The following is a 13,370-nucleotide window of genomic DNA, read 5'->3' on the forward strand; positions in this document are numbered from 1 at the left end:
TTGCAGACTTGGTCTTCTTGGCAATTGTCTGGGAAGCAGGACAAGGTTCCGTGTTCTTCGCAGCGACATCGGCCGACGCAACCCGGCTGCCAGAACGTCTCTCCTTTCTGTTGGAGAAAAGCCCAAGGAGAAGATGAGGACCCTGCCCTGTTGTGAAAGTTGCTGCAGGTTCTGTCGGGGCCGCAGACGATGTTGCTGGGGAACAAACCTCATAATATTGATCTCCATCTACACAGCCGCAATCCTCCTGCGGCACACATTGAGCTCCGCTTAGGGACAAAGCCTTTGTCGCATTCGCAATCCTCCACGCAAGGCTTGGTGCAGTTCCATGGAGCCAGTGGATTGGAGCACGTGGCGGGACAGGAAGTGGCGCACACATTGTAATGGCTGTGATCATGGCAAGGGACCCCTACAAAAGAAAGCAGGAACCACCCAGAAAGTGAGGGACGCTGCCCAAGGCCACACTCAAGGTGGGCACTTTTAGGGTATTGTAAGTGAATACTCACTGCAGGAGTGGCATTCCTCCAGTCGGGGAGCTGCACGCCAGATCTTTGGCAGGCATCAGCGTACGCCTCCAAAGCCCCACACAAGGCCTGCTGGGACCCATGCAGTTCACACAGGTCAAAGACGCAACTCTGGAAGAAGCTGTTGGTGTTGATTGCAGAATGGCAAGCTGCCAAGGGACCCTGGCTACTGGTCAGCTGTCCGCAATAGGCCTCGGTCTCATAGCGATCCTTTAGCTCTGAGGGACAAGGTGGTGGTGGTGGTGGTGTTTTACAATAGGGGCGGTCGTACTCTGCGTTGGGCACCTGCCAACTGTTCCCCAGCTGATTGGAGTTCTGGGCTTGCTCTCCATTGGGCATCATGCTGTCATCCTGCCTGAGGTTGTTGAAGTTCCCACACATGCCGCAGGTCTTGTTGAAGAAGGTGGTGGGGACCCTGATCTCCACCGAGTGATCTGTGTCGTAAGATACGATCAGCCCAAAATCCGTTTCCAGGGTGACGTAGCGTCCATCGATGTCCACCCTCAGGGCGTTGTTCAGCTTGCGCACAGAAAGCGTGGTCAGCACTTTGTCCACCTAGAAGGAGCAAGAGATGATTTGAGACGGCATTTCCCAAGGGAGGAACCCTCTGGAGGTGATCGGGACGGGAAGAGTTGGGTTCGACATGACTAGGTCCCCCCACAGAAACAGGGACTCTGAGGATATTTCCAGCAGAGGGAGAAGAAGCATCCTAAGAAATTAACCCATCCATAAGAAATCAGAGCTGGCCACCAATCAAAGGAGGGGCTGTTACTATTGCGTTCGCACTTGTCCTTGATCAAACTGATATTCAGCCACAGGTCAGAAAATCAGATTTCCCCACCCCTCCTTCCAATCTAGAACCGTTCAGCAGAGAATGGGGAAGGAATGTAGCTTCCTTCCATTGCAAAGCACAAGTAGGCCGTGAGAAGCTGCTTTGGCTTACCAGCACTTGATCCTTGCGTCCTTTGAGGATCTCAATCCGGTGCCCGTAAACCTCCACCAGGACCCGCTGGACGTAAGAGACGGAGGGATTCCCACGGTTTTCGTTCTTGGCCTCCACGTTAAAGTAGGGCAGCCCCGTCTCATTGGCGCAGACCTTGGCCAGGGTGTAGGTGCAGGTGCCCATGAAGTGGTGTGTCTGTTTGTCAAAGGTGTTGTAATGAGGGTCGTTGTGGACGCGGCAGACCCCGTATGTATGTGGGTAGCAGTTGGGGACACCGTTTTGGACTCCGCAGTAATAATGTTTAGGGCAGGAATCAGCAGAGCAGGTGAGCTGGCCACCTTGACTGGGGCAGCTGCATTTGGTGGAACAGGTGTCATCGGTCCAAAAGCCGGAGCCCACTGGGTAGTGCTTCCCCTGGTGCCAGCACCCACACTGATGGCTGGGCACACAGGTGCCATTGTAGAGGAAGAACCCAGAGTCGCACACACAGGCTTCCGTGCATGGCAGGTCGCATGTGGCCGGAGCATTTGGGTTCTTGCAGGTGGATGGACAGGCATTGGCGCACGGCTCATAGTGGCTGTTGAGTGGGCATTCAGGAGCTGCGGGAGGCAAGAAGATCTCCGTGAGCCCAGTGCTGGAGTCTGGGTTCTAAAGGACACACTGCATCCCTCAATGGACTTGGGCACGAGTCCCTCCCTGGGGGCGGTGTCTTCCTAGATTGCGCTCCTTGGTCTCAGGATCCCAGCCATCTCAGGCAAATAGCCTCAATTTGCCTTCCAGGAGAAGCGTGAGTTACATTCGGTGTGTCTCCAAGAGAGAGAACGTGGCGACATCTGTGCCTCTCTCCATGGGAGAGAGAGAGAAAACACCCTCCCTCCTTCCCTTCATTCCCAGCCGTCCCCGTTCCCATAGATCTTTCCCGATGCTCATGGCCGATTACAGGCATGGCTGCCGGAAAACTTACGGCAGAAGGTGGCGTTCCGCCAGGGGTCGATGGCAACTCCCAGGGACCGCAGGCGTCTGCGTAGGACTGCAAGCTCCTGCAGAGGGGAGCCTGGGTCCAAGTGCAGGGCGCACTGATCATAAAGGCAGCTGTCAAAATGCCCCGTTGGATCCAAGAGGCTATGGCAAGGTCTGAATGGCCCATTGATGTCTGTCAGGCGCCCACAGAAATCGCTGCTTTCGGCTGTGTCTTTCTCATCCTCCGTGCAGACGGGATCGGATCCAGAGGAACAGCTGTAGCAAAAGAAACAGTGCGGTTTAATGCCCTACGATCTCCATCCTGGGCAACAGCTGCCATTCAGGGACAGAAGCTACAAACCTGGTGAGGTTGGCCACCAGCCAGCTGTTGCCCAAGCTGGTGGAGTCAGGCTCTGCTTCCCCATGGGGGTTGAGGAAATCGTCAGTAGGATCCCCGTTGTAGTTTCCGCACAGGCCGCAGACCTCCCCCTTGTACGTGCTGGGGAGGGACACTTCCACCTGGTGGTCTCCGTCAAACTTGACTCTCAACCCAAAATCCGTAGAAACCATCGTGTAAAAGCCGCTGGGCAAGATCTCCACGCCCCGCACTGGGGTGGAGGGGACGACGACTGGCTCCCCATCGACCTAGAAAGAGGTTCCGGCGTCACTTTAGGCAGCTCAGGAGCAACGGTGCCCTTTCGTATCCCAACCACAAAGCCCGGCCCTCCTTCAGCAGCAGCAGCAGTTCCACCTACCGTGACCCTTCCTCCCTTTCCCAGGGTGACCCGGATGCCCAGGACATCCACGGCCACACTCTCCACATAGGAGACGTGTGTGTGGCCCCCTCGGTGCTCGTTGCTTGCTTCCACATTGAAGTAGGGGAGCAGAGAGTTGTTTCGGTCACACAGTTGGGAGAGAGTGTAGGTGCAGTTGCCCATGAAGTGGTGCGTCTGCTTGTCAAAAGTGTAATAATGGGGGTCACCCGACACCAGGCAGGACTCTGGAAAGAAGAAAGGGAGGTCAGACACGGCCGGTGTGAGCTCATAGGAAATGGGAGGACGTACTTTGGACAGGAACAAGGGAGCTTTGGGCGCCCCCTTCGTTTTTAGCAGCTTGGAACGGTCCAAGGACCTCGAAGCTTTCCTTGTAGGTGACCACAATCCAATTCCTGCCCTTCTCCTCTTCCCAGGACTCCACGTCAAAGCCCCAAACCCATCGGAAGATGGAAGTTTAAGCTTTGGCCTCAAGGATCCTCACCTTGGGTGGGCGGAAGTGGCTTCTGTGTGGATGTAGATATAGGGGTGGTTGATATATCACCTGAAGAGGGAAGCGACATTCATATTATATTTGGTGGACAAGGCAGGAGAGGACCTGAAATGGTTGAAGGAACTTAAACTTTGCTCTGTACTTGACAGAGTAGCAGAGGATGCACTTTTGAAAGCAGCAACAGAGTTTTGGGGCCCTGATCTGGAGGCCACTCCTACCCCCTCTAACAAGCACCCTTCTTCACTGTGCCCAGGAGTCTTGGGGAACACACGAGAGTGAAGATGCCCTCCTTTTCCAGAACAATTCAGTGATGTTGGGGCACATCCCTGTGTTCCTATGAAATGTGACCTCTTGATAGCAAGAGAAGGTTGGCCATTGCCTTGTGAAAAGGGAGGAAAGCCTTGGGGGGAAAAGGGGGAAAGTGGGATTCCCCTATGGATATTGTCCCACATGACTTCCAAGGTATGAGCTAAAGGACCTCTATGGGGCAGACTCCAAGCTCACTATAGGGCTGGCATTTTTTCCTAGTGGGACATGTAGTTGGATCGAGGCCAGAGCTGTCCTCCAAGAACTGCCCCTAAGACCCCCAGCATTACCTGAGTCATTACCTCTAAATGAAGAGCATCTAAAGAGCCCCTTGATGCTGGTGAAGGAGGAGAGTGCAAAAGCTGGCTTGGAACTTAACGTTAAGAAAACTCTCAATTCCTGGCAAATAGATGGGGAAGAAATGGAGGGAGGGACGGATTTTATTTTCCTGGGCTCCAAGGTCACCGCAGGTGGAGACTGCAGCCAAGAAATTAAAAGAGGCTTGCTCCTGGGGAGGAAAGCGATGGCAAATCTAGACAGCCTACTAAAAAGCAGGGATATTACCTGCCAACAAAATGGCATATAGTCAAAGCTATAATTTCCCCAGTTACAATGTGTGGCTGTGGAAGTTTGGCCATAAGGGAGGCTGAGAGCCAAAGAATGGAGGAGGCCTTTGAACTCTGGTGCTGGAGAAGACTCCTGCGAGTCCCTTGGACGGCAAGGCATTCCGGCCGGTCACTCTTAGAGGAGATCCACCCTGGCTCCTCTTTAGAAGGCCAGATCCTGAAGAGGAAACTCAAATCCTTTGACCACCTAAAGAGAAGGAAGGACTCCCTGGAGAAGAGCCTCATGGTGGAAAAGATTGAGGGCAGAAGAAGAAGGGGAAGGCAGAGAAGGAGGCGGCTGGATGGGGTCACCGAAGCAGCCGGTGTGAGGTTAAATGGACTCTGGAGGATGGTAGAGGACAGGAAGGCCGGGAGGAACGTTGTCACACCACCACCTCTTGCCACAACAATTTGGGTCCTTGTTTTACCGACCCTGGAAGGATGGAAGTCAACCTTGAACTGGTCAGAATTGAACTGCCAAACTCCTGGCAGTCATCAGAATCAGCCTGAAATACTGCATGAGGTATTAGGTATAAGTTAGGATCAACCCTCCGATGGTCATTCATCCCTTAGGAGAAGGGAATTAGGTCTTCTTAGCAATGGAACAAGAAGAACATCCTATTGGCCTCCAATCTCCACCTATTATGCCCATCCCTGGGAACCTGAGTGGTTTCAGGAACGTCCTTCAAGTGTTCCCATTAAAATAAATTTGAGAGGCAGGGCTACCTGGAGTAGTGGGCTCCGTGGGTTTAGGTGTCGGTTCTGGGGAACAAAAGAAAAAGTTCAAGTTAGGATCAACCCTCCTGTTGTCCTTCATCCCTTAGGAGAAGGGAATTAGGTGTTCTTAGCAATGGAACAAGAAGGGCCAAGGACATCCTATTGGCCTCCAATCTCCACCTATTACGCCCATCCCTGGGAACCTGGGGGGTTTCAGGAAGGTCCTTCAAGCGTTGCCGTTTGGGGGGCGGGATTACCTGGCGTAGTGGGCTCTGCGGTTGTAGGTGTCGGTTCTGGTGGACAAAGAAAAGAAGGCAGGTTTAGGATCAACCCCCCTAATAGCACTTAGACGTACGTACCACTTCCTAGTGCTTTACAGTTCTCTCTAACAGTGTACAAGATTGGGGGCAGAAGAAGAAGGGGACGGCAGAGAAGGAGGTGGCTGGATGGGGTCACCGAAGCAGTCGGTGTGAGGTTAAATGGACTCCGGAGGATGGTAGAGGACAGGAAGGCCGGGAGGAACGTTGTCCATGGGGTCACAAACACAAACATAAACTTTGCTCTGTACTTGACAGAGTAGCAGAGGATGCACTTTTGAAAGCAGCAACAGAGTTTTGGGGCCCTGATCTGGAGGTCACTCCTAGCCCCTCTAACAAGCACCCTTCTCCACTGTGCCAGGAGTCTTGGGGAACATATGAGAGTGAAGATTGGAGGGGCAGGATTACCTGGAGTAGTGGGCTCCGTGGGTGTAGGTGTCGGTTCTGGTAAAGAAAGGAAACAGTTCAAGTTAGGATCAACCCTCCTGTTGTCCTTCATCCCTTAGGAGAAGGGAATTAGGTCTTCTTAGCAATGGAACAAGAAGGGCCAGAGGACATACTGTTGGCCTTCAATCTCCACCTATTACGCCCATCCCTGGGAACCTGAGTGGTTTCAGGCACGTCCTTCAAGCGTTGCCATTTGGGGGGCAGGATTACCTGGCGTAGTGGGCTCCGTGGGTGTAGGTGTCGGTTCTGGGGAACAAAAGAAACAGTTCAAGTTAGGATCAACCCCCCCGATGGTCATTCATCCCTTAGGAGAAGGGAATTAGGTCTTCTTAGCAATGGAACAAGAAGGGCCAGAGGACATACTGTTGGCCTTCAATCTCCACCTATTACGCCCATCCCTGGGAACCTGGGTGGTTTCAGGAACGTCCCTCAAGCGTTGCAATTATAATAGATTGGAGGGGCAGGATTACCTGGAGTAGTGCGCTCTGTGGGTGTAGGTGTTGGTTCTGGTAAAGAAAAGAAACAATTCAAGTTATGATCAACCCTCTGGTGGTCCTTCATCCCTTAGGAGAAGGGAATTAGGTCTTCTTAGCAATGGAACAAGAAGGGCCAGAGGACATCCTATTGGCCTCCAACCTCCACCTATTACGCCCATCCCTGGGAACCTGGGTGGTCTCAGGAACGTCCATCAAGCGTTGTCATTATAATAGATTTGAGGGGAAGGATTACCTGGAGTAGTGGGCTCCGTGGGTGTAGGTGTCGGTTCTGAGGAACAAAAGAAATAGTTCAAGTTAGGCTCAACCCCCACGATGGTCATTCATCCCTTAGAAGAAGGGAATTAGGTCTTCTTAGCAATGGAACAGGAAGGGCTGGGAACAACCTATGACCCTTCAACCTCCACCTATTACGCCCATCCCTGGGAACCTGGGTGATTTCAGGTACATCTTTCAAGCGTTGCCATTTGGGGGCAGGATTACCTGGCGTAGTGGGCTCCGCGGTTGTAGGTGTCAGTTCTGGTGGACAAAGAAAAGAAGGCAGGTTTAGGATCAACCCCCCTAATAGCACTTAGACGTACGTACCACTTCCTAGTGCTTTACAGTTCTCTCTAAGCAGTTTACCACCTCTTGCCACAACAATTTGGGTCCTTGTTTTACCGACCCTGGAAGGATGGAAGTCAACCTTGAACTGGTGAGAATTGAACTGCCAAACTGCTGGCAGTCATCAGAATCAGCCTGAAATACTGCATGAGGTATTAGGTATAAGTTAGGATCAACCCTCCGATGGTCATTCATCCCTTAGGAGAAGGGAATGGGGTCTTCTTAGCAATGGAACAAGAAGAACATCCTATTGGCCTCCAATCTCCACCTATTACGCCCATCCCTGGGAACCTGGGTGGTTTCAGGAACGTCCTTCAAGTGTTGCCATTAAAATAAATTTGAGAGGAAGGGCTACCTGGAGTAGTGGGATCCGTGGGTGTAGGTGTCGGTTCTGGGAAAAAAAAGACATAGTTCAAGTTAGGATCAACCCTCCTGTTGTCCTTCATCCCTTAGGAGAAGGGAATTAGGTCTTCTTAGCAATGGAACAAGAAGGACCAGAGGACATCCTATTGGCCTTCAACCTCCACCTATTACACCCATCCCTGGGAACTTGGGTGGTTTCAGGAACGTCCTTCAAGCGTTGCCATTAAAATAAATTTGAGAGGCAGGGCTACCTGGAGTAGTGGGCTCCGTGGGTTTAGGTGTCGGTTCTGGGGAACAAAAGAAAAAGTTCAAGTTATGATTAACCCTCCTGTTGTCATCCTCCTCTTCAGCCAAGGGAGGGTGCATTGGATGGGGAAACATGACACACTCCACAGCTTGAAATCCTCAATGGATGATGAGGTATGATGTGCCAGTGCCTGGAAGCTGTTAGGGTCTGGATGAAAGTGAACAAACTCGCACTCAATCCTGACAAGACCGAATGGCTGTGGATGTTGCCCCCTAAGGACAGTCCATCCAGTCCGTCCTTAACCCTGGGGGGAGAAAAATTCCCCCCCTCAGAGTGGATTCGCAATTTGGGGGTCCTCCTGGACCCGCAGCTGACCTTGGAACACCACCTTCGGCTGTGACCAGGGGGGGCTTTGCCCAGGATCGCCTGGTACACCAATTGTGGCCCTATTTGGACCGTGAGGCACTTCAGACAGTCACTCATGCCCTCGTCATCTCAAGACTGGATTACTGTAATGCGCTCTACTTGGGGCTGCCCCTGAAAAGTGTTCGGAGATATAGGGGTGGTTGATATATCACCTGAAGAGGGAAGCGACATTTATATTTTGAGTACAAGGTCTTGAAATGGTTGAAGGAACTTGAACTTCACTTTGTACTTGGCCACAGTCCCTTCTCACCCTAGTAGCATTGTCGGATGAAGTAGAGTCTTCAGGGACATTGTTAACGGGTGCATAGCACCATTTAACGAACATCCAAGAAGGCGGTCATAGTGAGAGAAGCTCCAACAATTCTGGGGAAAATACTCAGCTGAGCAAAACCTTCTTCTCTTCCGAGACATCAGGACTGCACCCCAATCCCAAGATCCGTCAGAAGAGGAGAAGGGAGCAAATGATCTGATTCAGTCTGAAAGGCACTTACCCTGGGAAGGAGTGGGGGGTGTCCGTGTGGTTGTGGGTCCAGGAGTTGATGTTGTCCGTGCTGTAAAAGGAAATGACACTTGTATGTTCCTCTAAGATTGAGAAATGTGAAGGATCATTCAAACATCACCAAGTCTCCCTGACCCATCTTGAACCCCACTTGAGCTTGTGACCAGATACTCCTTCGCGGAGGAGGAGGCAAAGAGAAGAAGGAAGCATCTCTATCACGTGACCCACACTCTGAAGCCATCCTTGTGCTAACCGAGGTCACATTTAAACCCTTGGGGTGGGTTCCTAGGGATTTGGGTCCCTCCTTATTCACACTGGGGGAAAAGCCCGAATTGTGGAAGATGCCCAGAAATGTTTCTATGATGTGCCAGGCCCCACCTCTGGGAAAGGAATAAAGGGCGAAATCTTACACGGGCAGTCACCGCCCTGTACAGAGATGTCATCCACGGCCACGTCGCTGCGGAAGTCCTCTCCCCGCACTCCTTCCAGCAGTATCTAGGAAGAGGAGAAGGTCTCCAGTATGTCTCGAGAAGGGATAAACGCCATGATATCAGCCAGATGTTTGGTTGTAAAGCTGCCACTCTCATCCTTACCTTCACCCTGCCTTGGTGAGCTATGCTGAACTCTCCTGTCTTCCAACGGTTGCCCTTGCTTCCCGTTTCCGACCAGACCAGGAAAGGTGGCGCATCATCCAAGATGACATAGAAGTGCAGCGCCATCTTTTGGGCGACGCCGTACATATGATACCAGAAGCTGAAGCACATGGGCCCCTGAAGGTCACACGTGGGGCTGACCAAATGCGCCACATCCCCAGGGCGGGCATCGCTTCCTGCCAGGTAAATGAAGTAGCCCCCTAAAGAAAGAGACAGAGGTCAAAACAACGTGGATCCTCAGAGATGCGAAGAGACATTTCCGTGCAATCCAAGCTGCCTGGGGTTCCTCAGAGATAAGGACCCAGAGTAGCTCTCCTGGTCTGACGCCTTGAACTTCCAAGGACACACCCTATCCTTCCGTCAACCCTGGCAAGTGCTGCAACCTCTCTCCCGCAAGACTCTCCTCCTTGGCCTGTGGGTCCTACATCTCCATCCCACAAGGAGGACTCCTTCCTGGAAGGTGGCCCAGATGGCAGTGCAGCAGCAAGGAAACAATCTGGGAGCAGGGAGGCGGCAACAGCTAAAGGTTCAGTTCTGCATATTTCAATCCCTAAATTGGAAGCCAGGAAGAAAACTCGCGGACGTGTCCAAGCAGAGGCTCCATAACGTTCATCTCTCAGGCCTTTAGCACGCCACGATCAGAACTCTCCACTGATGAGTGACAGAAAATGCCATTTTGTTATTTTGGACTTTGTTTTAAAGGGAAAGAGTTGCGTTTCTTGACTAGGGTCCCCATTGGGGCGGGGGGTTGTTTGGCCCTTGTTTTCTTCTTCTGCACCACATACAGTCCTATGGACTTAGTTGGGTGCTACTTAAGGGTTCAAATGAATAAAATAATTTTTCCCCTCTTGGAGATTCAATAGTTGGGATTGTTACACTGAGGAGGTCTTGGATTCCTTCCGATCAATGGCTCTTTACAGCTGTAAGATGCCACCAAAGAAGGAAAAGAAGAAGACCAGGGTCCCAGCCTCACCTCCAGTGGTGTGGTCATACAAGGGTCCTGTGTTTGGCGAGGGTGTTGGGCCTTTGTGTCGTTTCCAGTCAATGTTGTCGGTGGACGATTGGTTCCAGGAACAGAAATCCTTCTCAAAAGTGCAGGAGAAACCGCAAGGGACCAAGGGACCTAGGAACACAAGAGAAAGGAGGGCGGGGTGCGTTGTTGGCAGGAAGGTCTGGAGATCCAGAAAGGGCTGCGAATCAACAATAAAGGAGGAGTGGGGGGGGGGAACAGGAGGCAGTCAATGATGCAGGGAGTGTTACAGATGGAGGGTGATGAGAATTCCAACTGGCAAAATGAGGTGGCTGCTTTGGGTAGCTCTGTGCAATGTTCAGCCCCCATGGGCCAGGACTCTCTGCCTCTCCACCAGCAATATTTCCACAAAGAGAAAATACTCTTGTGCAGGTGGGAGAAGGTGATCAGGAACGGAGCTCCATGGACTCTCAATTGACAGCCGACAAGGAAAGCTGGAAGGCCCCCAAGTCGCCCAACAGCTCTACTCACCACAGGCGGTGTCCTTTTCCCAGTCCCCGAGGTCGGCCCCGTTCAGTTTGCATGCAGCGGCATAGGCCTCCAGGCTCCTGCACAACTGCCCTCCGTCTCCCCCGGTGGCACACTGGTCATACACGCAGCTTTCAAAGTACGGCTGAGGAGGGAGGCTGCCATGGCAGGGCCTGAAAGGCCCACTTGAGGACAGAATCACTCTGCACAGACCTTCGAATTCTGCCTCTTGCACAGGGTCGCAGTGGGGTGGATCGATGGGTGGTCCTGGGCAGCTAGAGAGAGAGAGAGAGAAAAGTCAACATTAGAACACCTTTTGTTTGGATGCCCAAAGAGAAACGTAGTGAAACATTGTGGCTCAGTTTGCCTGCTCCTTCTGGCACGAGGAGGGTGCAAGTGGTGAAGAATTGAACGAGGAACAACTGTGTCCCCTTTAAACACAAAATCTTTGGTGTTCCCTTCCTTTAATGGTTGGCTTTCTTATCTCTGTACAGGCTACTGCACAGTGGGTTCCACTAGCTGACCGATTCCGACTTCACAATCCATATCCTAGGCCCCGATATGGAAAACGTGGTGAAAGCCCCCTGTGATTCACAGTCACTTGCCTCCAGCCGTCATCTTCCACTCTCCAGCTGTTGCCAAATGTGTTGGTGTCGGTCACCAGCAGCCCATCTGGCTGTTGGAAATCGTCCAGCTGGCTGCCCGAGTACGTGCCACACAGCCCACAGAGGTGTCCCCTGTATCTCTCGTCCACTTGGATAAGCAGCTGCTGGTCCCCATCAAACTTCACCCGAAAGCCAAGGGGACTGTCAACCACCACGTACGGAAGCTGTTCCTCCACCCGAATGTCTGACTGTAGCTTCAGAGGAAGGTCGACTTTGGCACCATTCAACTGCAGGAAGGGAAAAGGTCAGTCTAGGGATGGTAATTCCACTGGATTCCTGGGCTTACCGGGCCACCACCTGCCCCATGTCTGGTTTCACTCAATTAACCCCCCTGCTCACAAAGTTAGCAACCTGGCACCACAGGGCTGCATCAATTCCTGGGAGGACAGCTAAATGTGAAGGGGAACCCCAGGATTTCATCCATCCATCCATTCCTTTAGACAATTCTCCAGGGTGCCATACTCACATAGACCTCTTTGTTCTTCCTCAGAGCCAGGTGGATGTTTCTCAGCGAGATGGCCACTGAGTTGAGAGCCGTCCAGTGCGGGCTGGAGCGATGTTCGTTGCGAGTGGTGATGGAGAAGCGCTCGGAGGAGTTGCTGCAGATTTGCACTGCGGTGTAATTGCACCCACCCTGGAAATGATAGAGTCGCCCGTCGAAGGTGACATAGTGAGGGTCTCCATAGATGTGACAGGTGGCCTTGTCTGGAATGTGGCAATTCAGGATGCCGTTCTGTACTTTGCAGACTTGGTCTTCTTGGCAACTGTCTGGGAAGCAGAACAAGGTTCCGTGTTCTTCGCAGCGACATCGGCCGACGCAACCCGGCTGCCAGAACGTCTCTCCTTTCTGTTGGAGAAAAGCCCAAGGAGAAGATGAGGACCCTGCCCTGTTGTGAAAGTTGCTGCAGGTTCTGTCGTGGCCGCGGAGGACGTTGCTGGGGAACAAACCTCATAATATTGATCTCCATCTACACAGCCGCAATCCTCCTGCGGCACACATTGAGCTCCGCTTAGGACAAAGCCTTTGTCGCATTCGCAATCCTCCACGCAAGGCTTGGTGCAGTTCCATGGAGCCAGTGGATTGGAACACGTGGCGGGACAGGAAGTGGCGCACACATTGTAATGGCTGTGATCATGGCAAGGGACCCCTACAAAAGAAAGCAGGAACCACCCAGAAAGTGAGGGACGCTGCCCAAGGCCACACTCAAGGTGGGCAGTTTTAGGGTATTGTAAGTGAGTACTCACTGCAGGAAGTGGCATTCCTCCAGTCGGGGAGCTGCACGCCAGATCTTTGGCAGGCATCAGCGTACGCCTCCAAAGCCCCACACAAGGCCTGCTGGGACCCATGCAGTTCACACAGGTCAAAGACGCAACTCTGGAAGAAGCTGTTGGGGTTGATTGCAGAATGGCACGCTGCCAACGGACCCTGGCTACTGGTCAGCTGTCCGCAATAGGCCTCGGTCTCATAGAGATCCTTTAGCTCTGAGGGACAAGGTGGTGATGTTGGTGGTGGTTTACAATTAGGGGGGTCGTACTCTGCGTTGGGCACCTGCCAACTGTTCCCCAGCTGATTGGAGTTCTGGGCTTGCTCTCCGTTGGGCATCATGCTGTCATCCTGCCTGAGGTTGTTGAAGTTCCCACACATGCCGCAGGTCTTGTTGAAGAAGGTGGTGGGGACCCTGATCTCCACCGAGTGATCTGTGTCGTAAGATACAATCAGCCCAAAATCCGTTTCCAGGGTGACGTAGCGTCCATCGATGTCCACCCTCAGGGCGTTGTTCAGCTTGCGCACAGAAAGCGTGGTCAGCACTTTGTCCACCTAGAAGGAGCAAGAGAC

At 52.5% G+C, this 13,370-nt stretch overlaps 3 protein-coding genes across 3 annotated transcripts in view; all 3 read right to left on the bottom strand.

Moving 5' to 3' along the window:
• Window positions 1–270: 270 nt before the first annotated feature.
• LOC148043408 (zonadhesin-like) lies at window positions 271–2,300 on the bottom strand. The gene is made up of 4 exons (XM_087726047.1): window positions 2,264–2,300; window positions 1,468–2,066; window positions 507–1,079; window positions 271–387 (listed from the first exon to the last, which is right to left on the bottom strand). The coding sequence occupies exons 1-4, from the start codon at window positions 2,298–2,300 to the stop codon at window positions 271–273; spliced, it is 1,326 nt and encodes a 441-aa protein (XP_087582173.1).
• A 93-nt stretch (window positions 2,301–2,393) lies between these two features.
• On the bottom strand, window positions 2,394–3,778 carry LOC148043409 (zonadhesin-like). The gene is made up of 4 exons (XM_087726048.1): window positions 3,685–3,778; window positions 3,183–3,427; window positions 2,789–3,072; window positions 2,394–2,703 (listed from the first exon to the last, which is right to left on the bottom strand). Exons 1-4 carry the CDS (start codon window positions 3,761–3,763, stop codon window positions 2,394–2,396), a joined length of 918 nt encoding a protein of 305 aa, XP_087582174.1. The 5' UTR covers window positions 3,764–3,778.
• A 765-nt stretch (window positions 3,779–4,543) lies between these two features.
• LOC148043410 (IgGFc-binding protein-like) overlaps window positions 4,544–13,370 on the bottom strand; it is a 46,492-nt gene continuing 37,665 nt past the window's right edge. The window contains exons 48-59 of the mRNA XM_087726049.1: window positions 12,779–13,352; window positions 12,482–12,681; window positions 12,000–12,380; window positions 11,474–11,760; window positions 10,872–11,143; window positions 10,344–10,493; window positions 9,311–9,570; window positions 9,128–9,212; window positions 8,710–8,769; window positions 7,797–7,832; window positions 5,579–5,614; window positions 4,544–4,563 (exon numbers count right to left, since the gene is read on the bottom strand). Of these exons, the coding sequence (XP_087582175.1) occupies window positions 4,544–4,563; window positions 5,579–5,614; window positions 7,797–7,832; window positions 8,710–8,769; window positions 9,128–9,212; window positions 9,311–9,570; window positions 10,344–10,493; window positions 10,872–11,143; window positions 11,474–11,760; window positions 12,000–12,380; window positions 12,482–12,681; window positions 12,779–13,352 (2,361 nt within the window). The remainder of the gene's footprint in view (window positions 4,564–5,578; window positions 5,615–7,796; window positions 7,833–8,709; window positions 8,770–9,127; window positions 9,213–9,310; window positions 9,571–10,343; window positions 10,494–10,871; window positions 11,144–11,473; window positions 11,761–11,999; window positions 12,381–12,481; window positions 12,682–12,778; window positions 13,353–13,370) is intronic.

Source organism: Thamnophis sirtalis, unplaced genomic scaffold (assembly GCF_051295495.1).
Source record: "Thamnophis sirtalis isolate CommonGarterSnake01/CBP01778 unplaced genomic scaffold, rThaSir2_p1.2 scaffold_11, whole genome shotgun sequence".
In the NCBI taxonomy this organism is placed as follows: Eukaryota; Metazoa; Chordata; class Lepidosauria; order Squamata; family Natricidae; genus Thamnophis; species Thamnophis sirtalis.

Excerpts from the sequence above, each read along its gene's own strand:
- LOC148043408 (XM_087726047.1), bottom strand. The coding sequence starts at position 2,300 with ATGTCGCCACGTTCTCTCTCTTGGAGACACACCGAAT. Across the intron at positions 2,067-2,263 it reads CTCTTGGAGACACACCGAAT|CTCCTGAATGCCCACTCAAC; the intron begins GTAACTCACGCT and ends TGCCTCCCGCAG. Across the intron at positions 388-506 it reads GGAGGAATGCCACTCCTGCA|CCATTACAATGTGTGCGCCA; the intron begins GTGAGTATTCAC and ends CCATGATCACAG.
- LOC148043409 (XM_087726048.1), bottom strand. The coding sequence starts at position 3,763 with ATGTCGCTTCCCTCTTCAGGTGATATATCAACCACCCCTATATCTACA. Across the intron at positions 3,073-3,182 it reads GAAAGGGAGGAAGGGTCACG|GTCGATGGGGAGCCAGTCGT; the intron begins GTAGGTGGAACT and ends ACCTCTTTCTAG. Across the intron at positions 2,704-2,788 it reads CTGGTGGCCAACCTCACCAG|CTGTTCCTCTGGATCCGATC; the intron begins GTTTGTAGCTTC and ends CTTTTGCTACAG.